Source organism: Ahaetulla prasina, chromosome 7, assembly GCF_028640845.1.
Source record: "Ahaetulla prasina isolate Xishuangbanna chromosome 7, ASM2864084v1, whole genome shotgun sequence".
In the NCBI taxonomy this organism is placed as follows: Eukaryota; Metazoa; Chordata; class Lepidosauria; order Squamata; family Colubridae; genus Ahaetulla; species Ahaetulla prasina.
Window position 1 is genome coordinate 47,361,630 of NC_080545.1, and position 27,736 is coordinate 47,389,365.

Sequence of the window (27,736 nt, forward strand, 5' to 3'; positions counted from 1 at the left end):
GATGAAGTGGTTAAGGTCCAATTTGTGTACATAATGGTGGACAATGTTTTTGCTTAGATTACTCGATTGAAAAAGGCCTACTCAAAATTGGCCTTCCTCACCTTTTAAAGCAGCATTCAACTTCATCTCTCTGACATTGTTATGGAGAAATTTTTCAGATACATAAATTGACAAGCAACTTTTCTTAATCCAACAGTTGTCTTCAGACATTTAACTCAGGATGAGGTGTAACACTCAGAAAACATTCTCGAATACTGTATGCATTGAGAGTGTGGTGGGACAGATGTATTTTGGCCCCCCAATTTATTCAACCTCTATAATTGAATTCTTAGACTCACCAGATTGTGGGTAGCAATATATTATTCTGTTTGGGCAACATAACAATTATTTCCAGTATTCATGTTGTGCTAAAACTTGTAGTGAGGATCATTGTCTATTACTGTACCCTAAACAGTCTGGACATAAAATTACCAGGAATCTAAAATTATGTTTTTTGCCAAATACAGAATACTTTGGTACAAGGAATACAAGGAGAGGATGCAATATACAATACATACCATGTTTCTAGAATATTATGTTCTATGTTTATTAATCAGTTTGATATGGGAAGATGGGAAAGAATGAGAGGGAGCACAAATATCAGCCGGGGCAAGGATTCTCTTATAGTCTAATTTATCTCACAATTGAGACTTTCAATTATGATGACAAAATGAAGGGAGATAGCCAGTGGTGGGCTGCTGCCGGTTCAGACCAGTTCTAGTGAACTGGTAGTTCCGACGATCTGCTGGCCCCGCCCACCTCTATCCTGTCCTATATTTCCTTCTTTCTGTCTCAGCTGATTTGCACGGCACAGCTGATTTCTGCACCTCTGCTGTTCTACTTACTGGGGTTGCCATAGAAAATAAGCAGCTGAGCTTCAAATTGCTGTATTTTGAGCGCTGTGCGCACATGCAAGCTCACAGAACCAGTTGTTAAATTGGTTGAGCCCACCACTGGAGATAGCTAGCATTGCATCCTTGGAGGAAAGGGATCATATAAATCCTAACAAATACATAATAATTGAACCCTGCCACTAAGGGACATCATTTTGTGCAGTATTCATAAAATAATATTCATATCCCTTTATAATAGATGAGTTAGAAGATAATTTATTTTTGTTCCTTTGCCATTAACTAGTATATTGCATTTTTGTAATTAGGTGTTTGAAAACAAAATAAGTAACAATAGTTAATTCGTTCTCCATCTAGAACCAGATTCTAAACGATTTCTAATCTGTGGCAAATTCCATATTTGCTTTGATTTCATTTTTGTATTTAAAATGCACAACTTCCATGCTAATGTGTGTATTATATTTCTAGCAACATGGTAACACTACCAGGCCTTCAACCGAGAAGGGCATTCAGTTGTCATGGATATTGATTTTGTATTACTATATTCCTGTTATTTAGGATTATTAAAATGTGTTATTAGTTGAATATTTGCTATTTGTGAATTGTGGAACATATTGAAATTTCTCTGGAAAAAAACAACATGTTCTGGTTAGGTTGAAATGATGATTCTTTATAGAATTTCGTGTTATAAATCTGGCTGGAGCATGCCCATTAATTGGTTTGAGAATTAGATCTAGACAATGCTTCTTACAGCTTGTTCAGACAGGCCTTGTCACTCGGTTAGTACTGCTTCGCAGTACTTCAGGAGCATCTTGAAAGTAATTGCCCAACTTACATTTTCCCATAGCTGATCGGACAACTTCAAAGGCATTTGAATTTAGGACTGTTATTCATCTATATTTGAAATATTCTTCAAAAGGCTAGTTTTCCCTCTTTCTCCTTCTTCCTCACTATTAAATATATATTTTGGTAATATGTATAATGCTTAAATATTATATGAGACAACATGTAACAAAGTTTATATATATACATACAAACATACATTTCTTTTTCAGTAAAAAAAAAAAGAAGTAGGCTGAATATCCAACTATCTGATAGGAAATAAACTTTTTTTCAGAATGGGCTGGATTAAAAAAACCAAATAAAATAACTATCCAATGATGTTCTCCCAGGGAATCCTTATCACAAGTATAATAGTACAGTTTTAAAATGGAAATATTTAAAATGTGCTATTTGTAATTTTGACATTGGATTTTTCACTCAGATGTTTCTTGCTGCTTTTACCAATCTTGTAAATGAAAATATTTGTCAATATTTCTAGAATAAAAATAAGGATACATTTGAGACAAATGTATTAACAAAGATTCCATGGCTGTTGTTTGACATTTATTGTGAGGGTTTTTTTTTTTTAGCTAAAAAGCTTTTTATAGTTATAGACTGTAGAAATCATGTCTTCGTTTTGTTTTGTTTTAGATCTGAAACAAAGTTTGACTCCAATTCAGGTATGTTCAAAATCTTATGTAGAACATGCTGTTTTCATGTTTCAAAATATGAATTTATCAGTTAATGTTTAGTCTTAACTTTACATCTGGAATACCCAATTTAAACCAATATCAAGTTTCAGGATGCTGCAACAGATTTAATGTGAGTGGAATTTTTTTTGTTAGTTCCATAACCAAATCATTATTTAATTTTATTCTTTTATATTATATGACTCTGGGGAAACCATGTCAGTTCTTCATCAGCTTTTGAGTGCTATGAGGCTGAGACAAATGAACACACATACACACACAGAGTAGGCTTAAGATTATAGCAGTTAGGACATGCAGTTGTAAACTACAATGTCACATGATTTCATCACTTAGCAGCAGCAACGTAGGCAGTTCTGGTTGCTGTTGTAATCCCAAAATGTGCATGCTGTTTATTTATTTATTTATTAGATTTTTATCTCACCTTTATTACTTAGCTAATCTTTTGTTATTAAACTGAAGATTATAACATTTTTATTTAGAAAATTGCCTTGTGGCCCCTCATTACCCACAAAAGCATTCTTAAAAAATAATTTTTAAAAATACAAGTGGGTGGTTGCAACCCTGCCTATGGGTGAACAAAGGTACCTATTTTTGGTCAACATAAATTAGGGTCTTATAAGTGGTCATACCTATCAAGGCATACCAAAAGGTGCCTATTACTGTTTGCATAGTAAAAAAAAACAACACTTCTAACCACATGAGACAAATCAGTGCTATTTGGTCTTCTGAATTTCTATGAGAGCTGATAATGATGGAGAGAAGAGCTGCAGAGTGGATTCCTTCCATCTGGCCCATTTTTATGAGCTGCAAGATAGACAGTATATTTTGGGTTTTTACAAAGCATAGAGTCAAGCTTTATCATATGTTGTCCAAAAGCATTTAAGGTGAGAATGGCATCAGAACTCTAGAATTTTATATGAATTATGGTTGTTCTATTTTTATTGTATAGTATCAGAGTTCTATATTATTTTAATTGAAAATTTTCTTATTGAATGAAGTGTGTGTAAATAACTGTTTCAGCATTCTAGTCCATAACAGTGATTTTCTTTTCCCCTTAACTAATCCTTTGCAGAAAGGAAATCTCAGTGCTAATTATTATTATTTAGCGTAGATGAGAAAATGAGAAGTAAACATATATAAACTGCCCATATATAGAATCTCTGTGGGGTGGTGTCAGTGGCCTCATAACTGAATGTCCAATTCAGCTATCCAGGCAATTTCCTGGGGCGTTGCTTCGTGCAGATCTTCTAGGGAACCAAAGAACGCAAGTTGTGGGCAGTCTTGTACAATATGTTTAATAGTTTGCATATCAGGACCACAATCATAACAAGGGAATCTTTCCATCCCCACTGATACAGGACAGGGGGACTTCTTCCAGTATCACACCTAATTCTGTTCAATTTTTACCAGACAGAGGGACGCAGGTCAAAACCAGGTGCTTGGTAGAGGAATCACTAATGATCAGGCCACAAGAGGGCACTTTAGACAGCGGGTGTCAAACTCAATCACGTAACGTATCGCAACGGTTTTTGCCTTTGCTGAGCCAGGGTTAGCGTGGCTTGCATGTGACATATCTGGCACGCGGGCCGCCAGTTTGACACCCCTGCCTTAGACCATTCCTCTCTCCAGGCATTCTCAGGGTTAAAGGGACAGATGTTAAGTGAATAGCTGTTTACCATGCAGCCTATGGGATTTCAATCTTAGAATAGAATAGAATAGAATAGAATAGAATAGAATAGAATAGAACAGAACAGAACAGAACAGAACAGAACAGAACAGAACAGAATTTTTTTTATTGGCCAAGTGTGATTGGACACACAAGGAATTTGTCTTGGTGCATATGCTCTCAGTGTACATAAAAGATACCTTCATCAAGGTACAACATTTACAACACAAATGATGGTCAATATATCAATATAAATCATAAGGATTGCCAGCAACAAAGTTACAGTCATACAGTCATAAGTGGAAAGAGATTGGTGATGGGAATGATGCGAAGATTAGTGCAAATTTAGTAAATAGTTTGACAGTGTTGAGGGAATTATTTGTTTAGCAGAGTGATGGCCTTCGGGAAAAAACTGTTCTTGTGTCTAGTTGTTCTGGTGTGCAATGCTCTATAGCGTCGTTTTGAGGGTAGGAGTTGAAACAGTTTATGTCCTGGATGTGAGGGATCTGTAAATATTTTCACGGCCCTCTTCTTGATTCGTGCAGTATACAGGTCCTCAATGGAAGGCAGGTTGATAGCAATTATTTTTTCTGCAGTTCTAATTATCCTCTGAAGTCTGTGTCTTTCTTGTTGGGTTGCAAAACCGAACCAGACAGTTATAGAAGTGCAAATGACAGACTCAATAATTCCTCTGTAGAACTGAATCAGCAGCTCCTTGGGCAGTTTGAGCTTACTGAGATGGCGCAGAAAGAACATTCTTTGTTGTCCTTTTTTGATGATGTTTTTGATGTTAGCTGCCCATTTTAGATCTTGTGATGGGCTGAGTGTTGTCTGGGTGAATAGGGAGGGCCTTGTTCAGCATTTTTGACCATAACCAAATGAGAGCTTGTTGTCTTCTAGTGTGTGGTGGTACAGTATTGCTAAGTACTGGGAATCTGTACACGAGTGGGATGCAGTGTGCCAGAAATGATAAGCATTGGACGGTTGGAGTTGTACATGAACCATTAAGCAACATACTGGCATGATATTTAACTGTGGAATAAACCAAAGACAAGGCTATTGCTCATAGGATGTTATTTTCAGCACCCCAGTATGTTCCAGCCAATCTGTTCAGTAACTTGTTGTAGTTAGTCAATTTTATAGCTATTTTTTCCAGGTGTTGTCAGAAGGTTAGTGATCTGTCCTGTATTACCCCCGGGTACTTTGGAGTTATTACATTGTAAAATACAGTTCCGGAACTACACCGAAGGCCGGTAATTTGCATACTTATTGCTGAGTGGAATGTGGCTACTTCTGTTTTGTTAGGCTTGGTTGGAGGCACCATTTTTTGATGTAGTCATCCAGCTTCTGGAGATCTTGAAAGAGGATGCCCCCTACATTATCTCAGTGCTGTTTTGTGAACATAATATGATTAACAACAATAGAGGTTTATTTTCTTACAATGAAAGCATAATCTAGCATGGTTATTTATGAAGGCTTCAGTTTGTTAATTTTAACCATGAAATCTGGAAACATAGTACTAAAATAATGAGGAAAATATATTCTTCTCAAACTGAATTGAACCTGAAAATCTGACTTTGAAGTAAAAACAATAGTTTTTACTTCGAAGTATTGATAACTTCAATCATTATCATGCAAAGATATAACAAATAATTGGTGGTCATGTTTACTTTTGTAGCAGAGACATACATCTTCTGCTGAAAGACGTTGCATATTGATATTTTTATGTGGAAAAAATATTTTCTGCTTTTAAAATTTTTAGATGTTTGTATAACAATGTGCCATCTTAATAATATGAATTGCGTGGTAAAAAGTTGTATTAATTGGTAGTCCATGAAGATCTGACACAGGGAAAAGTCCAGTTTCTTCGGGGGGTGGGGGTGGGGATTGAATTACCATAAGTATACAACGAATCATTGTTGGCTAGCAGGAATTGTACTAATTTGTACTTATTTAGAATACAATGTTCCACACATCTTGCAGTTGTTATTTTACTTTGATTTTATTACTTATTGTATCTGTTAAGTGTCATTAAACATAAGTTGATATAAAATATTTTACAGTCGTGTAAGTAGGTAATATGAGTAGATTTATGTTTATTTCTCTCTAGATAGTGAAAGTCAGTATCTTTAGACATCTGTCTTGGTGAAAATAGGCAAAAAATTATGGATATGTACTTTTAAAATAAAGGGAGCATTTCTATATTCATATGTGCTACATTTTTCTGTTATTTTAAAATCATTAGGGGACGAGGATTAGCATTGTATAAAATGAAGCACATTTTGCCCTAGAGACTTCATTGAAGAAATAAGCTACATCCTTTTCACAGCATAATTATATATGTATTTATTGAGATGGAATGTGCAGCTGAAGGAGAAGTGGGATGGGGGAATGTTGGTAGTAGCACAGCAGCTTCCCAGGGAGGAGGCAGCACATTCCAGAGAGGGGCAAGAAACTGCGCAGTCCTGAAATGGATGGTGGAGTGACAGTAGTCACACCCTAGAATCTATCAGGACATATCTGTTAGGTTAGAAGTTTATAGCTTTAGTCTGTCAATATTCTGTCTATTAGATGTAAGCAAATAAATACCTGGACTCGAGTGGATCTTGCTGGAGTCTCTGGAATTGATATTTACTTAGCAGTAAATTTCATTAGTCTAGTGGAGCTTGATTGAAACAAATCATAGTTTGTTGCATTTTGGGTGATAAAGGTAGTCCTTAATTTACAACCACAATTAACCCCCAAATTTCTGTTGTTAAGTAAGGCATTTCTTTTGCCCCATTGTATGACTTTTCTTGCCGCAATTGTTAAGTGAATCACTGCAGTTGATAAGTTACTAACCTGGTTGTTAAGTGAATTGGGCTTCCCCATTGATTTTGCTTGTCAGAAGATTGCAAAAAGGGATCACATGACCTTGGAATTGCAGCAAAGGTCATAAATATGAACCAGTTACCAAGCATCTGAATTTTGATCACATGATCATGGGGATGCCGCAAAGGTTGTAACTATGAAAAATGGTCAAAAGTCACATTTTCCAGTACTTTTGTAACTTTGGTCACTAAATGAACTGTTGTAAGTCAAGGGCAGTCTGTAAATTTGCACTTTTTGGTAATAGTTTTGAGACTTGTGCACAATAAAATTATAAATATGCTGTGATCTTATGCAGAGCATTATTCTTGTGAAGTTAAGTGTAAGTATATTATTGTGTTTCAGTCCATCCATAAATCTGTATTTGGTTTCCTAAATTATACAAGAAGACAAAGTTCTTCCAGTACTTGCTGAAGTTCTCATTCAGCACCAGTTGGATATAGAGGTGTTATGGATTCTTAGGAGCAGGAGTTAAGGTATACATTATGCTTGTGAGGACTTTTAAAAAGGTTTTTATTGCTCATTGATTTATTTCTTTATGATATCTACCATATTTTTGGAGTATAAGACGTACTTCCCCCCCTAAAAGCAGGTGAAAATCTGGGTGCATCTTATACACCAAATGGGGAAGGAAGTTGGTGTGGTGGCAGCAACAGGCAACTGATTGGCGGTATTCCGGGAGGCTGATCCAACTGTCAATCGGAGAGGTGGGATTCAAACAGGTGTCTTTTGATATGTAAATGTTGGAAGTGATTGCTAGGAGCATTTCAGCAGTTCTTACTCATGTAATGAAATAATTTATGCTTGTACATAAGGACAAAACTGCTGGCTATTATTATCAGATATGAAGAACATTTGAATATAAGTGTTAGCTAATGAAGCTACATGTACATTTAAAAAAAATATATTTTTAAATTATAAAATATTATAACTTTGACAAGAAAAAGCTGCTTTGTTGACTCCATTTATCTGTTATCTCTGTCTAATAGCAGAAGTCTATAAATACTCTAGGACAGTGGTTCTCAACCTTTATAGTGCTGCGACCCTTTTAATACAATTCCCCATGATGTGGCGACTCCAACCGTAAAATTATTTTTTTTTAGGCAACAATCTCAGCGCGCCTCAGCAGCTGGGGGAAAAAAGCGGCAAAATGTTTTTTTTTTATTTATTGCGCCTGAAGCCATATTGGTTAGCGATCTGAACTGCTTGCGATTGCCTTGAGGACGGAGGCATTAAAGCGGAGACTCCTCCCCTATTAAGTTTATCGCGCCTGAAGCCAGATTAGGCTAGCGATTGGGAGTGATTGCAGCTGGTTTGAGAGCAAAGATTTCTCTCTTTTTTAATTCATCACACCTGAAGCCAAATTCGGCTAGTGATTTGAAGAGCCTGCAGCTGGCTTGTGGAGTCAACCATTGGAGCGCGATTCTTCGACTCGCAAGTATACTTCCCATATTTCCGATGGTCCTAGGTGACCCCTGGCAAATCGTCATTCGACCCCAACGGGATCGCCACCCACAGGTTGAGAACTGCTGCTCTAGGAAGTTTCAGAATATTATATTTTATGAAAATACACTAGAGGAAGAGAAGAGATGCTTTTTGGGGGGGACGACAAAATAACAGAATCATCATTCGCGATGTAACTAAACTGTGACTTTAGTGATGTATCAGAGTGAAAAAGTGTTCTTTTATATTTTATGTTCAGTGTTTTTTACATTGCCATCCTTCAGTCTCAAAAGACTGGTATCGTGCTCTGGAAAGAGGACCTAAAACAGCATCTAGTGTGACTAAAAAGGCCAATTTGAGTGTGTCAATCCCTTCCACATTGAGGGCAGATACATTATCTTTTCTTTTATGTACACTGAGAGCATATGCACCAAGACAAATTCCTTGTGTGTCCAATCACACTTGGCCAATAAAATTCTATTCTATTCTGTTCCCTGCCCAGCCCCCAGATTTCGCTGGTTCTGGGACTGCCTCTTTGCCTCAGCCTGCCGAACAAGTGTCTCTTCGAATTGGAGAAGGCCATTCTGTGTCTTTAGCCTCCAATGATCAGAGATCAAGGTTTCCCAGTTGTTAATGTCCATTCCCAAAGCCTTTAGATCCCTCTTGCAGATATCCTTATATTGTAGCTGCGGTCTCCCTCTGAGGTGCTTTCCCTGCACTAATTCTCCATACAGGAGATCTTTTGGAATCCAACCATCAGCCATTCTCACAACATGCCCAAGCCAGTGCAGGCGTCGCTGTTTCAATAGTGTATACATGCTAGAAATTCCAGCACATTCCAAGACTGCGCTATTTGGAACTTTGTCATGCCAGGTGATGCCAAGAATACGTCAGATACAGCGCATACAAAAGGTGTTCAATTTTCTCTCCTGCCGTAGGTAAAGGGTCCAAGACTCACTGCAGTACAAGAGTGTGCTCAGGACGCAGGCTTTATAGACCTGGATCTTTGTATGTTCTTTCAGCTCCTTATTAAACCATATTCTCGTTGTAAGTCTGGAAAATGTGGTGGCCGTTTTACCAATAGGTTTATTCAGCTCAGTATCTAAAGAGAGAGTGTCGAAGATAGTTGAGCTGAGGTACACAAAGTCATGGACGACCTCCAGTTCTTTTGCAGAGATTGTTCAGTGTTTTAATAGATTTAAATTGTAATTGAACTCTTAAGAACTGTGAGTTTTTTCCCAATATGAGACTGTTTCCTACTCCTGCGAATAGGTAATTTCTGCAAAGAAAAAAACCCTATGTGATAACGCCATTATAGCATAATAGGGAACATCTTCTGATATGTGAACCTTTGGAATAAGGAGTTCAGCCTGTCTAAATCTAATGACTTCGAGATGTCTTCATCTACAGCTCCCACCAATCCTATGGTGGTTGCTAATGATAGGAATTTGTGGGAATCTTTATGTTGATGAAATCTGAATTAAATAATATTATGGGAAACATGTTCAGATCATTATGAGACACTGAGGTCCTTGTCTACAAAAGCAGCAAAACGAGGTGCCAGAATGTTGAGGTGGTCAAATGGTGTATAGCTACAGTTGAGCCCCCACCCCCATGTCATTTTGGTCTATCACACACATACATACAATCAAAGAAGCTTGTGAAACCTTAGAAGTAATAAATCTATTACTACCTAAGCTTTAAATGGATAGTAACTTATTTCATGAAGTGCATAATAAATAAAGACAGAAGGAGAGATAAGAGGAAAAGGAATAATGAAAGACGAAGTGGAAATCAGAATTATTTCAGATAGTAATTATAAACAGCAGCAATTAGAACACAAACATTTATGCACTGAATAACTAGCTAACATTATTATATTATTTCTTGTTTAGTTTTTTTTAATGCTCCATTATGCTGAAGAATTCCCTAAATTAGATCACCATAGCACATTGATTGAAGAATTTTTCTTCCTGTTTATTTGCAGGGAGTTTTGATATAGCTTTATTAAGGAAGTCCACTGCGGTTGTAGTCTGTGGCTATGGTAATATCAGTATTGTTGGAATTGTGTTACAGGCTCTTTTCATTATCTTAACCAGGAATGTTTCATAATTGTTCAAATATTTCTGTTTATGGCAACACTTACAAAAGAAATTTACATTGCTATAATAAACAGAAATAACCCTTTCACTTTAAGTTGCCTGAATGAATCAATGATACATTAAAAAATCTATGAAAAGATTACAGCTCAATGTTATATTTTTCACACATTCTCTGCAAATCTTTCCATGGCAGATAAATGATGCTTCAGTTATGGAAAATTATTGCACCCTAATGCATTTCTTTATAAAACAGATATTTAAAAAATTGTCTGAAATATGGAAAGCTAGATGACTTCAAGGTTAGCTGTTTTGTTTGTGGTGGACTTAAGTATTTAAGCCATGAGTTTTTAAGGATATTGTCACCAGGTGGAGACAGGAGTACAGATATGAAACATTAGCCTTTTGATAGAACATTTCCTAGATTCCATTTAGAATTTAAGTTGTTGCCACCAGATGGAGGCATACTATGATAATTTATATTTTCAGAAATGTAGTAAACTTCCAGATGATGCTACATGCATTATTCCACTTGTAAGGAATAATTCCACAGCAAGAGTTAGAAAGTAACACTGATGATGATTTCTTTTTGGAACCCTTTATTTTATGTTAGAGGCTGCCATTGCTTACCAGAAGCTAATTTGTAAATTTTACCTTTTTTTCATTCCTTTAGATGGTGAAAAAAACCTGTGGCACCCTTAAATATTTCTGAACTTAGAAGGTTGTTCCTTCATGCCTTCCTTAAAAATAAAGTCAGATTAAAGATTAAGAGAAAACAAGGCAACACAAAAAGATGATTCCTCTTAGCCTCAAGAAATTTATTAAGAAACTATTTACAAATATTGAATAAATGGGGTAGAAAGATAGTCCACCTTTTAAGATTGAAGATAGACGTTCCTTAGTGAAGGTCACTGATTTTACGTCTGTAGATTCCATCCTAATGAAGGATTAAAATGATTTTGGAATCCAGAGAGATTTTTTTCTTTTTTTACATTGTTAAACAGGAGAGCTTTATCTATTCAAGATATCATTAATTGTATGAGTTATTCTTCACTGTAGCTTTAGCATAATTTGTGTTTTATTTACTGAGAAAAATAGTTTATTTTGCCACCAAGTTGTTCCACCATTACTACTGAAACTGGAAAAATTTCAAAATACTAAATTGTTGAGATGTTCTTTGCCATATATTTGGCATGGAAAAGACCACTTATTTTTCTAATGTAAATTGGAGCTACCTAATATTGAACTAGGATAATTTGGCAGTATCGGATTCTGAATCTGTTCTTTGGTTAGTCAGTTGGTATGGTCTGTATCCGTGATGGCAAACCTGTGGCACGTGTGGGCACGCGTGGGTTGGCCTTGAGCATGGTCATAATTCTATGTGCCCCACCCCTGCACATGTGCACACAACTCTTCCCCTCCCCCGACACGCGATGGCCCAGTAAAACTGGGAAGGCCCATTTTTCTCTCTTACCTGGCTCCAGAGCCTCTCTAGAAGTTTGGGGGAGTGGGAAAACTGCCTTTCCCACCCCACCCCAGGCCCTCCGGAAGCCAGAAATGGCCCGTTTACCAACTTCTGGGTGGACAGGAAGTGACTTTTTTTTGCTGTCACCAGCCTCCAGACTCCTAGAGACACTCTGGGGAGGCTGGGGACAGCAAAAAACGTCACTTCCTGTCCACCCAGAAGTTGGTAAACGGGCTGTTTCTGGCCTCCAGAGGGCCTGGGGAGGGGTGGGAAAGGCAGTTTTCCCACTCCCCCAGACTCCTAGAGAGGCTCTGGAGCCAGGTAAGAGAGAAAAACGAGCCTTCCCAGGCCCTCTGGAGGCAGGAAACAGCTTGTTTCCCTACTTCTGGTGGGTCCAGCAGGCCCAAAAATCAGCTGGCCAGTGTGCGCATGTGCACCGGAGCTGAGCTCGCGTGCCCACTGATATGGCTACGCGTGCCACAGGTTCGCCATCACGGTTCTAGACTCTTCTTTAAAACATACAGTGATGAAATGCCTACAATTTCTGGAGGCAAACTGTTCCGCTGGTTAATTGTCCTCACTGTTATGAAGTTTCTCTTTAATTCTAGGTCTCTTCTCTCTTTGATTAGTTTCCAACCATTGTTTCTTGCCCTCTGGTGCTTTGGAGAATAATTTGACCCCTCTTTTTTTTGTGGCAGTCCCTCAAATATTGGAATACTGCTATCACGTTAACCCCTGATTCTTCTTTTCTTTAGACTAGCCAAACCTTTATCCTGCAGCCGTTTTTCATATGTTTTAGTCTCCAGGCCGTTGATCATCTAGCTCTTCTCTGAATTTTTCAATATCTTTTTTATAGTATGGTGACCAAAATTGCAGTATTCCAGGTGTAGTCTTACTAGGGCTTTATATAGTGGTACAAATACTTCACATGATATTGACTCTATGCCTCTGTTTAAACAGCCCAGAATTGTATTAGCTTTTTTGGCTGCTGTTGCACACTACTGGCTGATGTTCAAGTGATCATCGACTAGGACTCCAGGGCCTCTCTCACAGTTACTGTTTTGGAGCCAGGTCTTGCCTAATCTGTGCTTATACCTTTGATTTTTTTTCTGCCTAAATGTAAAGCTTTTTTTTCTCTCCACACTGAGATTCATTTTGTTGGATAGGACCCATTGTTGAAGTTTGTCAAGATCTTTTTGGATCCTGAGCGTGTCTTTTGGTTAATTAAAAATTGGTTTTGTTAATTTCTAGTTATGATACCCATTTGACAGTATTCAAGTAGAAAGAAGTAACAAATACCATCTCTGCTTACAGAATGGAAGTGATTTTTACCTGGAGTTGATCTGGTAATGACTTGTGAAAAAGTTCAAATGAATCATGTTGAAATTAATTTTAATACACTTCCTATTTCAAAATTGCTTGTCTCTTTGAGTTTTTGTTAGACCTGAAGTTTGAATTTCCACTGAATTAAATCAATAAATTACATGTTCGTAATTTTTAAATAACTGGATCAATAAGAATAATGATTAATTTTGGCTAGAACATATTCTAGTCACTACATAGAATAATTGCAGTAGTTTAAAAAAGAGAAATGTTGCATTCATGTTAATGAGAACTTTCCTCCAGGATTACGTAAGTTTTTCTTTGATTTAACTTGAATGATAAAATTTATCTTGTCTCATGTATGGAGTTGATACTGTATTTTATTGATAAATTTCTATAAGCATAGACTTCTGCAGGGGCCTCCAGAGACAGTATTTTACTATGAACAATCTTAATTTTACAGACTATACTTTTATAGCATCCTGGAGCAAGACAGTAACTTGGGCAGTATGTGAGATATTTTATTAAACTACATTTTGAGATAGCAACAAAAATATTATTCAAGATCAAATGCTTTAAGATTGAAGTTACTAGGCCGCTAGTAAATTCAAAATACTATCTGAAACATTTTTAAATGACACTTCAAAATTATAGCTTAAGGTTATAATCTATACAATACCATTCAATTCCTTTGATGCTGAAGATCTATAGCTAACTCACTTTTTTAGAAGATCTAAAGTAACATAGGCTATAAAGCAATAGTTTAGCTAGAATGAAGCAGGTTCAATAGCTTGCCTCAAATAGCATGTTAATATGTCGGAATGAACATAATCCTATTTTCCTGCAACATGCATAACATTTTGTTTTTAAAGCTAATTAATTAAAAGATTAAAGCTTGTTAAAGATACTATGTTGTTCATAACTTTATAAATATTAGTATTGTTAAGTGAAGATAAAGAATACATTTTCATTCTTCACGAGTGTTCTTGCTGCTATTGTCAGCTTTACTTAATTGAGCAATCTTCCATTTTAAAGTCCCTGATAACTGTATTTTAAAACAAGTTTAATTTTTTTAGACAAATAAACTAGCAATCCAGGCAAACTGTTTTTAATAGAATTTCTAATAGAAGTCCATAGCCATTTCTTTTGGTGTGCCGCAGGGCTTGGTACTCTCGCCTGTCCATTTTAACATCTACATGAAGTTGCTGGGTGAGATCATTCATCATCATGGGTTGAAGTATCATCAATATGTGGATAATAATCAGCTCTGTATTTCTACCCCTGGTGATCCAAATGATGCTTTTTACTGCCCTCTTATGGTGCCTGGAGCCTGCTGGAGTCTGGATGTGGGGCAACATTCTTCGACGGAACCTTAGCAAGCTTTTCTAATTCTGGATGGGTTGCACAACCCCAACAGACCCAGTGTGCAACTTAGAGGTTCTCCTGGACTCATGATACCTGATTGATAAGCAGGTGGCAGTTGTGACTGAGAGCACCTTTGTGCCACTTTGTGTTGTGTGCCAGTGGTACCCTTTCCTGAATTGGGATACTCTACACTCTGCGGGCTGGATGCGTCATGTGCTGGCCCTGCCCCTGCCCGGTTTAGCGAAGGGGGAAAAGCCCCAATAGTCACTGTGACGCTGCGAGTTTGACACCCCTGTCCTAGGCCTATGACCCATGTTAGACTACTGTTCCATGGCCTGCAGAGGTTGCCAGTTAGCTTCTGGGTCCAATTCAAGGTTATCTTTAAAGCCTTTCATGGCATGAATATAGCAGGCATGTTATCTGACAAACTGTCTCACCCTAATGGGATTAGCCTGTTCCACCCATGCTGGCAGAAGTGGCATGCTGTGGACACTGTCAGTCAAGGAATTTTGGCTGGTGGGGGCCAGAAGAAGAGCCTTTTCTGCCGTAGCACCACCCACTGGAACATTTCCCCCCCCCTCTAGGTAAGATCCACATATTTTGGCCTTCTGTACTATAACTATTAGAGAGCATTTCACCGAGGCAGCCTTTGGTGGCGCCATCTTAGATCTTCTTACGATTTATACTGATATTGTTTCCTGATTGCTTATTTGTAGCCTATGATTATCATTTAGTGTTGTATCGTTAAGTGTTAAATTTGTACCCTATGACTATCATTAAGTGTTGTAAGTGTTGTACCTTGATGAAGGTATCTTTTCTTTTATGTATGCTGAGAGCATATGCACCAAGACAAATTCCTTGTGTGTCCGATCACACTTGGCCAATAAAAAAAAATTCAAATTCAGTTCAAATTCTGTACTATATCAATGAACAATAGTACAGCGAACATAGAATTAGTATATTCTATTCTTGTAAAAAGAATAAAACAATAACAGATTGAGAAATATCAAATAATAATGGGAGTTGATAGTGCAGATTCATTGCCTAGATTTGTAATTTATTAATTTGTAATAATTAATAGAAATAGAAATAGAAATAGAAATGCACACACCAACATACATAAAAAAAGCAAACCACCTCTGTGATCTTGACCAGAAAGCTACCTAGAAATATTTATATAACTACCAAGAACTAAGATTGACTGGAAGGAGACTTTTTTTATGAGTTTTCAGCTGACTTCAAAGCATATGATGGGATAGTAAAGTTTTCAAAGGCTTGGGGCAGAATCCAAGTGGAAAAATCTGTAACAGTGAGGAATTGATTATTAATATCAAAACTGGAAAGAAACTCATTTGAAGCACTTCTGCAATGTAATTTTTCTCATAAGGATATTTTCTCAATGTATTCATACTGGTTTTTGATGTTTGTCACTTATGTATAATTAAGACTTTTCAGTAAAATTTCTCAATATTGAACAAGTTTCAACCTCTTTACAAGATAAAGCCATTCTTCTTCCAAACACTATTGTCTGTTTTAGCAATAGATAAGAGGATCAATCCAGAAGCAATTAATGGAGACCCTATTCCTTCTGAGAAATACAGAATTGCTTTTCCCTGGCTCTTTTCCTTGAGTTGGCGGAAATGGAGACATCTTTAGTGCAGCTGTCCATAACCTGACAAATGTGTCATTTTGGTCTTCGTCCTCAGTGGTTTTATAGAATTCTATATCTCCTCATCCGATATACTTTGTAGGATACATTTTAGGCTGTAATCTTAAATCATTAGTTTTACATGACTGAGTAGGAATGCAGTGTTTCCATTAGTTTTTGTATAGGAGCTATACTAACTTTCCCATGAGAATCTTTGTAGAAAAAAATGGTGAAGGTGAGTGGAAGATATGAAGCATGTTATTTACACTGTTTTTTCGGCTGTATTGTATAAACCCAGTTCATATCAAAGCTGCAGTTAATGGATATAATGTTTTTAATTTTTTTGATAGAAGAGAAAAACAACTGTTCACAATTAGCTCTTTTTTTTTTTTTTTTTTTTAGAATGACATGCCTTTCTAGTCATCCACCATGTGCATGAATAAAGAGCACATACATGTGTATATGCTGCACAAGAAATCTTGTTTTTAAAAGTAGAAGGTAATGAAAAATTAATGGAGTGCTTGAGAAAACCCTTTCCTCTCACTTTGATAAAAATACCTATGTTTTGGAGGCCTGTTATCTTTCGGTTTCTTGTTTAGATTCTTCAAAAGTAGGAATTTTAAAATGACAGTTATAAATGAATATAATTCTCCAGCGGGTTCACACATTTCAAGACTATATAGGATTATTTCCCTAGACAAGAATAAATCGTACAGTATTTCACAATGTGAAAATTTACTGTTTTGCTTTGCCTGTTCATTGTGCCAATTCAGAGTATAGCAGATGCCTGAAAATCACATTTGTGATTAAAACCGTCAGAAGTTTATTAACTCTCAAATCATTCCTCATTAATTTCTTGTCCCTTTTTTATTTTTCAGGTTGGCCGTCATTCTATGATGTAATCAACTCTGATACAATTACATGTACTGATGACTTCTCATTTGGGATGCACAGGGTTGAGACAAGCTGTACTCAGGTCAGTTTAAAAACAACAAAAAAGCCATTCTAATGTTAAAAAAAATTTTTGGGAACAGCTCTAGTTCAACCATTTACATAGAAAAACTTAGTTAGACCAAAATTAACAGTTGTCTGCCTGGTCATAAGCATGACAGCTGATAGGTATAAAAAGTTAAAGTCTAATGAGAATCTATATTGTTATCTAGGTTAAACTTTATTTATTTATGTAGTGTGTACATAAATGACCTAAATCAGAAGGCTTAGAAATTGTCCTTCAGGCAAACATCCTTTTGAGGTTCCCCTCTGACCTCTGCTCTCTTAAATCTAAATGCAAAATGTGGATAGTGGGTGTTACTTTCATCTTTATGAATAGTTGAGGAGCAGTACTGACAGAAATCCAGGAGTTATTCTCATGTATCTTACTGCTTATCTTCTAGTTCCTTCTGCCAAAATACTTGAGTGATCATGTTAAATACTGTTTTCCATTATATGTCTCATTCTAATTCCTTTTGACTGTTACTATCATTCCATAGCATTAATGGCTCAGTCCAGACTTATCAGGGAGAAAAGGTTATTGAGCAAAATAACAAATCCCAGAAACAGGAAGATATGGTTAATTATAAAAGAACACAAAAGAAACTTGACTGAAAGTCATAAGTAGAAGTATTTAGAAAGGCAAATGCAATGGTGAATGAAAATTCTAACTCAGTTTTTTTTAACTGCAGTTTAACTAATTTCAATTGAAATTTAAGTTTGATCTTGGTTTTGTTATATATTTTCTATATTGGTATGCTAGAATTACTTAAAAATTGATATTAAGGTAACAATTTGAACAAGCTAAGAAGTGGGCTTACATATTATACAGTCATTTTCAATTTTTCTTTTCAGAGCTTTTGTACTGGCAATCATCATAAATCATAAAATTGTTTCAGTGCTTGTAGAACTGCATTCTGTAGGAAAAAGTCTACATGGGCAGCTCTGATGTAAAAGCATAATTGTATTTATCTTTTCTTCTACTTATGACCTTCAGTTAAATTACTTGTGTGTATATAGATAGTTAACCACTTTCATATATTCCTGTTTCTGGGATTTGTTTTTCTGCTTTTCCTTCCAAAGCAATCAAAAGTTAGCTTGCAATGGTATATAATAATACTACATTATTATAATAGGCTATTTAACAGGAGAGTAAATCATAAAGTAGCAATTAGTAGATAGAAACATCAAGTAGAATTATTAAAGGATCTCATTAATTAAAAGCATAGATAATAAGATATATTTTGCATAATAGTATGTTAGTTTGGGGGGGGAATAGCAGTCCAATATAGCTAAAGTGAAAATGTTGTCTTGATATAAAATAAATTTGCTAGACAATGTACTGTAGGTGTGTCTCTGGAGTGGCTATTCCTAGCTGGGAACTATAAAGGTTTAATTATCTGAAAAATGCATATTAATGTGTCTCAAAATTATCTTTCTTTGTGTATCATACAGTTCTTTATTGTACTGGCAAAGTGATACGATGAACCCTTTTGCCACAAAAGGACATACTATTTATAATTTTCTCTTTATAAAAATTATCTTGTAGTTTTGAGTACTCGGGGATCTTCTTCAGAAATGATGTCCTGAATCCTGACAGAATTCTATTGAATAATCCTGCACTTCTTGTTCCAGCAGTATTTTAGTTTTTGCAGGACCTCTTCTTAGAGTTAGTAACTCACTTACAGGAAACACTTTTGAATTGTTACATTGTTACAGTCTTGTAGTGTTTACTTACTGTGGTTAAACATCCTCTTCAGAATTAATTTCATTTGAAGAGGACACAAAAGAACAATATGGCAATCTTAAACCAACTTTGCATCTTGCATTACTCGCTTTCATTTGTATTGCTAAAGATATGACCTTTCTATTTGATAGGTAGATAAGCATTCACTTTGTACAAATTGCAATCAAACTGTATTTATTTGAAGCACATTTGTTTAGAGTAAGTTTCTCAAAGGACTAAATAAAAAGGAATAAAGACTTAAGGCCAGCATTTTAAATCTCCAGATTAAATTAAATCCAATTTAACAACTTTAAAAATAAAGCCCATGTGTGTTAACTTTCAAATAACAATACATTTACCTTAAGTTTTCCCACTAGGTTTTCTATATTTAAAAATAAACACAAATTATGTTCTTTTATTTCAGTGTGGTGCTCATCTTGGCCATATATTTGATGATGGGCCACGTCCAACTGGAAAACGATATTGCATAAATTCAGCTTCATTAGCTTTTGAGCCTGCAGACAAGAATCATGCTGGAGAAGACAATGCTAGTTCTACATCTGCACAACCAGATAAAATAGAGTTGTAATGGGAATCTGTTGCTTAAGATTGTTTTCCTAGATGACATGGAAAGAATAATTCTAAATGATTTTCTATCTTACATACTGTTTTTAAAATATACAAAGATGTTCTGCAGTATACAGTTTTTTCCCTGATCAAAATGAGACATGCTAATTTCTTTTCTTATATAACCAGACATAACTATTTCATAGCTTCTGTTCTTTGATCCCATAACAAAATGTCTTTTGACACTATGGTGTTGATTACTTGCATTTTTCTTATAATAAGTCTGAATTATATTCCTTCATATTTTTCATTCTTTTCATTCAGTTCACAACCATAGTAAGAAAACCGTTTTCTAATGATACTTAGGTAATTTTGTTTTGATTTACATGGTTACGAGCATTCCCTTAGCAAATATTGGAAGTTACACAATAAGCGCCCTCTAGCGTTTATGAACAAGTTCCAGAACTATGAATATTGTAGCACAATGGCAGCTGTTCGCCCTTACGAACGACTGCAGAGGCTCTGCAACATTCACCCTGCCTATTCCCTTCCACCCCCCCAGCGCCGAATCTTCATAGGCACTAGCTTATGGATACTCACCTTGCAAAGATTTAGAGATTTAGAGACCCTTCGCTTTCTTGGCCTGTTTTGACGCTTCAGGCCTTCAGTGAGTACACAGAGATTGAAGGCCTAAAGTACTGCAAGATCACGTCAGATCAGTATCGTGAGATCTCACTCTATTGATCTCTCATGGTCTCATGATACTTTAGACCTCTGTCTCTGTTCCTGAAAACAGAGGCATGGACAAGATCTGCAGCAAAAGGCTTTGCAAATCGAGGGAAGGCCTGAAACATCGAAGCTTTCCCTCCATTTGCAAAGACTTTTGCCATCCTTGCAGAAAGCCTTTGCAGCCCAAAATGGAGCTCCGGAGTTCCCTTTTGGTGCGCGCAGGCCTCATCCAGCACTTTGCAGGCCGAAAGGGAGATCCTTTGGGCTGTGAAGTCCTGAACAAGGCCTGCACATGGCAAAATGGAGTTTCAGAGGGGCATGAGAGGCTGGAGAGGAGACAGCTTGCTAGATCTTTGCATAGTAAGTGACCCGGCGTGGCAGGTTGGGTGGGAGGGAAAGCAATTGTGGGGATCATGAGGTATTTCAGTGGGTCGGGGAGGCGTTGGGTGGTCTTAAGCAGATGGCCTGTTCAATCATTAGGACCCCCCCCCCCCATGGTCTTTCCCACCCTGAAATACCTCATGCACTTAATGAACTGAGCATTCGATTAGCGAAAGGAGTGAGTGAGCATGTTCAAGGTATGTGATTCACTCCCACGAATCCTCGGGTTACAAATGGAATGGGCAGACTCCATTACATTCATAACTAGAGGACTACCTGTAGTCAACTTACTCTGTAATTGTTGTACCATTCCATAAATGAGGCTGTATAATTTAGTATAATCAACCCAACTTTTGGCTTGGATTTCTGCAAAAATATGTAACTACATAAATGGTAACCATACATCCCTGTCCTCAGTTAGATAAATACTATTTTTTAAAGAAAAATAATATATTTATATTGGATTGCCTAGCAAAGATTACTCCTTTATGTAGCAGGAGGCTTTCCCTTGGAACAGCTTAAGATGCAGAGTAGTCACAATATACTTGTAAAAGTTGTGGATGAAGACTGGTAGACCAGTTTCCTCACACTTGTAATGAGGGTTTAAAAATCCTCAAAATGTATTTTTATCCTCAAAAAGTCAAAAGAGGACTCATAGACTAGTCTGCAAACGTGAGGGAGATTATTTTTTTATTATTTTGTGATCATACATGAATATAAAAACTCAGTATTGCCTTACCAATTAGTGGTGCCCTGGGAAAGTTAATACCTCATTAAATGGTACAGATCTTCCTGAAATTTCCTTTACAATGTTTAAGCCGCAGTGTGTAGATAGGTAAGTCCTATTGTAAGCATCAAATTGCTGTGCCTACGTTACCTTTTTATTACTACTTGGGAGATAATCACTTAGGCTGTTTTCTGTTACTCCTTTTCAACTTCTATATGAAGATCCATTATCCTCAGTGTCGTGTCCACTTGCATTAGAATAAAGAGACAATGCTTTTTCATAAACAATAAAAACCATAGCAACGAGTAGCCATACCCAGTGAAAGATAGTGGCCTATGGTAAAGTATTAGTGTGAGATGCCTGGTTCTATAAGAGTGAGTGAGTTTGTCTTAAAGAGGAAATGCTGAGTATGAAGCGTGGCACTAACCCTAACCATTGCGTTTGCCATAGAACCTATCTTGGGTCTCCCAAAGTGGGGTGGGAACATGACACTGTCCCCACTGCTGATTAAAAAAATAGTTAAAAGGTCAGTACAGTCAATCTCAGTACTTGTACTGGCAAGGCAACAACATTTTGTCCTTCAGCTGTGATGAACATATAATTTGTGAATTACCGTATTTTTCAGAGTATAAGCCTTAGTTTTAAAAACCTTAGTTTTTGGGGAGGAAAATAAGAAAAAAGTTGATTGGCAGGTGGATCTGCCTCCTGGAATACCCCCAATCAGCTGTTCCCATAGGTGAATTTTAGCAACAGGTTCGTTGGTTGTGAGCTCTGTGCCTTGCTTTTTTTTGCCTTTTTTCCCTGTCTCTGAAACTTCTGAAACTCTGTTTCAGAAAAAACTTTTTTTTCCTGCCTCTAACAGCCTCCGAAACAGAGCTTCAGAAAAAAAGCCTCTGAAGCTATGTTTCTGAGGCTTTTTTTCTGAAGCTGTGTTTGGAGGCTTTTTTTCTGAAGCTGTTTGGGGGCTTTTTTTCTGAAGCTTCGTTTCTGATGTTTTTTTCAGCCTCTGAAACGTCCGTTTGAGAAGCTTGGCGGGGCTACATTCGGAGTATAAAACACACCCAGATTTTCACCCTCTTTTTTGGGGGGAAATGGTGCGTCTTATACTCTGAAAAGTACGGTAGTCTCAGATTTTAGTATATGTATGACAGAAATCTCTTGCAAGGATATGGCTACTTTCTACTTCATGTTACAAGGAAATTGGTGTGATTGCTGTGAAAATTAACTGTCATGCTTGAGAATAACAGCATTTTACAAAGTATAACATTATCATACTATTTAAGATAATTTTACCATAATTCATTATCTGTAGCAAACAGATCACCTGTATCTGGTACACAAATAGTTAAAATTGCTGTCTATTAGCCTCATGCCTCTTAAGAGCAAAAAAAATTGAATTGATATAGGACTTAGGAATGCAACCATATACATAAGAGTTATTTATAGCATTATTCTAAGGCAGGCATGTGATTACTTTCTCATTTGTTGGGTGAATCTTTCTGCCATTTGCCAAGAGATTGTATTTTTATTAGATGTTAGTTTTCTCCAATCATATTTTCTGAAATGAAATCTGATTTGTAACATCAGCAAAAATATGGGGCATTAATTTTTGAGATAACTTGCAATTAATGTTTCACTTTCAACCTATTTCTGTCTTCTTAAAGAAATGTATCCGTCAGACTCTAATAAGCAATACTGTAAGCTTTTCATAAGTTGATTTATATTTACAGTTTATGAAATGCAGTGAATTGAATCAGTATGGCCACATATAGGTGTGCTATCAGAGCATAACTTCATTAATAAACAGAAACCATGGGTATAGATTGTTTTCCATTAATATGTATTAGAAATAACGTGAGTATAATGTGAGTCTTACAGTACTGCAGAGCCCAAAATATCATTTTTTTATGGCTTTGCTATAACTTGGATATTATTGAGCGCAATATGTGACTGGGAAGTCCGTTAGTGTCTCCTGGATATTTTGTATTGTGTGACTGATATTACTGAATGCACATTTCAGTCTGTATCGAGGGTGTCAAACTCACATTGTCACTGCAGCGTCACATGACATATCAGGACTTCCCCCCTTGGCTAAACTGGGCATGGGCGTGGCCAGGACATGATGCATCCGTCCTGCGGGCCGGGAGTTTGACAGCCCTATCTATATTATATAAGAGTTTATACAGATATTGAAAGAAAAAGAAAAGGATTATTTTAGTATATTTGGAACTTGCCATTAGAACTAGTTTTTTGCTTTTAAGATATTAGATTTTATTCAGTGAAGATGCCTTTTAATATGTTTGCTGAACACAGATATATAATATATTTAATTTATAAATAAATATTTCTCTCTATATTCTTTGGTTTTGACTCATTATTTCTCACTCAAGGATGGTCTGTATCTTAGGTCCCCTGAGGGAAGAGTGGCGCTCTGATATTAAGCAGTTATTATAACGGTTGGGGAACAACATGACTTGTGGACTTCAACTCTCAGGGGCCATCATCATCACCCATGCAGGAAGAAAAGCAAATTAATAACATAGAATATAATTTCCTGCACATGCCATGATCCCAGGAATATATTTCATGTTTTTAGTTGTAGTTGAAGGGAGGAGCATTTGACAAAACTACTCTAATTTTACCTTGGAGGGGGGGAAATATACAAAATTAAGTTTCTTAGTTCTCACTAAAATCAAAATGAAAAATTATTCATCGATTGATCAATGTAATTATCATAAATAGGATTTGATTCTGCTGCTATAGCCAAAGAACCATTAAAAGATATTTTTATTATTTCTCAAATGCAGATGCTTTCATTTTTATTATATAATCCTAGAGGTTTGGCTGAAATTCAGTCATGTTTACTCTGGACTTGGTAGAAAAATATGGTTTGTATAAAATTCCTGAATTAAAACTCCAAGAAACCTAGCCAGGTTTAATGGAACTTATTGTCAGCAACAACTGGAGGGTCACAGGTTTCTCATCGAAGCTCAATGATTTCAAAAGGATAGGATTGCTTAGTGGGCCGCCAATTGAAGGCGGCTGAAGACGCCCGCTGCCGCCAGAGCCACCGCCAGACCCGAGGCTGCCGCTGCCGCTTCCGTGATTCGCGCCAATACTACCGTGACTGCTGCTGCTGCGAGCCGCCGATTGAAAGCAGCTAGAAACGCCCGCTGCCTCCAGAACCACCACGCCAGACCCGGGGCTGCCGCTGCCGCGAGTCGCGCGACTGCCGAGACTTCCGCTGCTGTGAGCCGCCGATTGAAAGCGGCTTCAAACGCCCGCTGCCGCCAGAACCACCACGCCAGACCCGGGACTACCTTTACCGCTGTCGTGAGTTGCACTGCTGCCATCGCCGCCCTCCATCATCGCCCTCCCTCACCGCTTCTAATTTTGTAAGCCCAGCGGCATTTGCATCAACTCAAAACAACGAGAAATAAAAGGATTAAAAACCACCTATCCCCCAATCGGCAGGACTGCTGCAGGACCCTAGTGAGTTCCTAGGAGACTCCAGTCTCCCGGCCTCTATTGACTTTTTGAAACTCCCGCCATTACGGCCACCCTTAAAGAAGCTTCTTCAACCATCCAATCTCTCCATTTTAAATTTCCCGCCAAATTTCACTGTTACCATAGTGACTCTCCATTACCATAGCAATTGCCAAATTGATTACCATTTAAAGTTAAAGAGAGATATATAAAATTAAAGATAATTGATTAAGTGACAGATACTTAATCATTACTAAAATTGGAAAGAGTGTGAAATAAAGGAATAAGAAATAATATTATGCCAGCCAGAAAATCCAACGCTGATAAAATCTTAGAAACAAGATTAATAACTATTGAACAAAATTTAGATAAAAGATTACAAGCTATTGAACAAAACCTAGAAAAAAGAATACAAAATATTGAACAAAACTTAGAAATTTTTTTTTTAACAGTTATTGAACAAAGTTTCACAAACTTGATAAAACAAATTTCGATAGAGACTTCCGGTTTGGCACCGTAGGTGATGGCGGTGATCTTTACGATCACCAACCTCTGGATTATGTGGAATCGCTAGGACAGCTTAAATCTGCTGTCCAGTGGTTCGGAAAACCCCCTCTTCGGGAGAAGGAGAAGGGGTGAGCTGAGGGCAGAGGTTGAATTTCCCTAAAGCCCCTGAAAAAAAAGGGGTTTGAAGGGTTAAGTTCCCTCCAGTAACCCGAAGTGCTCCAGATCCGAGGATTCTTCTGCTTTGGCGGAACCAATCACCACGACCAAACGCCGAGATTTATTTTGGACAATAAAGGATTATACCGGACAGAACGAAAGTGGGAGAACTTTATGCAAGTAGCCAAGCCGATTCCCCGATACTTTGTAACAAGCTTGAAAACAGTAAAAAAATGGAGGCGAATTGTTAACAAGTTAACGAGTGGAAAGCGAAAGTGATACTTTCAGCGTTCTGCAGTTGGTAATTTGCATGTTACTTGCTGCTTTTACTCTTTAACTCTTTGCTGCCTGCTGATAGAATCTAGGGGAGATTTTTAAATACTGCTTTAAAAGACTGTGTTTCTTAGAGGTTAAGAAGATTTAAAGTGAATATTAAGTTGGAAATAAATAAATAAATAATTTTATAGAAGATGGCAGCCAAACAATTAAAGTCTACTGTAACAAAGAGCTCTGGAACTTTATCAGCTGGTGCCTCTCCAGCTCATACAGCAGAGACTAGAACATTGAATTTAGAGGTGTTACAAGAGAACTTAAAAGGCTTTATAGAAGAAAAATTTAAAGTAATAACTGATGAGATGTCTGAAATGAAAGAGCAGATATCAGAAATTCAAGTGGAAATAAAGAAGTTAAAGAAGGATTTGTAATGGCAGTACAAAGTTTGGCAACGAATGTGATTTTATTGGAAGAGGAGGTTGAAGAAATTAAGCAACATAATTTAAAATTAGAAAATAAAATGGATGAATTTCAAAGTAAAATGGAAAAACAGAGGATGAAATAGTTTTGATACAATATAGAAATATGGAATTTGCTCTTAGAATTCGAGGTTTGAAAGAAAATAAGGAAGAGAATTTAAGGAAATTTTTCTGAAGTATTTGCTGAGATATTAGCAGCTCGTCCAGCAGATGTGGCTTATCAAATTGATAAAATATATCGTGTGAATTCTTGGATAGCAAGGCAAAAAGTTGCCAAATGTTGTTATTTATTTTACAAACAGAACAGTGAGAAATCAGATTTTGCAAGCTTCATATAAGGGGGAGAAGATTCAGATTGCTGGTCAAGATATTTTGATATTAAAGGAAATTCCACCAAAAATGTTGAGGGCTAGGAAGGAATTTGCCTTCCTGGTGAATGAACTTAAAAAACATCAGATTGAATATAGATGGGATATTCCAACTGGTATAATAGTATACTATGCAGGGAAAGTACATCGTTTCAATACAGTTGGAAAAGCAAGAGAATTTTATGTTGAGGTATTAAAGTTGGAAGTCTTCCCCATTGGAAGCTAGAAGAAGGAGGCTGAAGTGAAGGAAAGAGAAGTGGAGCAGGTACAAGAACAGATTGTGATGGCAGAAGATTTATTACAAGTGTTGGAAATACCTACGACGGGTTTAGATTCAAAAGAACAAAGGCTGACAAGAGCTGCTGCTAAACCCCAGGAACAAGTGATGAAGGCACAACAACAACTGGCAACTACTACAACGGAAACAGTGGAGGAGCAAGGCCTAAAGTAAAATGTGATCTGGCTGGTGTTCCAAAAGTTTCCTTCGCCGATAATGGCAATTAAACTATTATCTTGGAATGTTAATGGCCTGAATTCACCGCAGAAGAGAAGGAAAGTATTTCATTATTTGAAACAATTTAAAATGACATTACCTGTTTACAAGAAACACATATTAGATCTTGCTAAATGTTGAGATGCGATCGTGAAGATGCTACTTATTACCAGTTGGATTAAAGTATGGTGGATCATGCAGAATATTTTGAAAAGAAGATTAAGTTTACTCCGCAGTTCTTTCTACTAGGAATAATTATGGACTATACAGCTATAGAGACTAAATTGATTTTGAACTTAATAACAGTCGCAAGACTTTTGATTGCTCAGTATTGGAAGAAAGAAGAATTACCTACAATCGAAGAATGGACACTCAAAGTATCAAATCTGGCAGAGATGACAAAAATCTCCGCTTACTTGAAAGACTATACACTAGAAAAATATATTTTAGAATGGAAAATGTGGATTGATTATATTTAAAATAAGTATCAGATAAAAAAAATATCGAATAGCATATGAGTAAATTTAGGAAATATTTTGTATTAGATATATTTTT

General features: G+C 36.7%; 1 protein-coding gene across 7 annotated transcripts in view; it reads left to right on the plus strand.

Moving 5' to 3' along the window:
- The window catches only part of MSRB3 (methionine sulfoxide reductase B3), a 46,621-nt gene extending 22,846 nt beyond the window's left edge, over window positions 1–23,775 (plus strand). For all 7 annotated transcript variants that reach the window (XM_058189967.1, XM_058189961.1, XM_058189966.1 and 4 more), the window contains 3 exons: window positions 2,364–2,392; window positions 17,178–17,275; window positions 19,440–23,775. In XM_058189967.1, the coding sequence (XP_058045950.1) occupies window positions 2,364–2,392; window positions 17,178–17,275; window positions 19,440–19,604 (292 nt within the window). In that variant the 3' untranslated portion in view covers window positions 19,605–23,775. The remainder of the gene's footprint in view (window positions 1–2,363; window positions 2,393–17,177; window positions 17,276–19,439) is intronic.
- The last annotated feature ends 3,961 nt before the right edge of the window (window positions 23,776–27,736 follow it).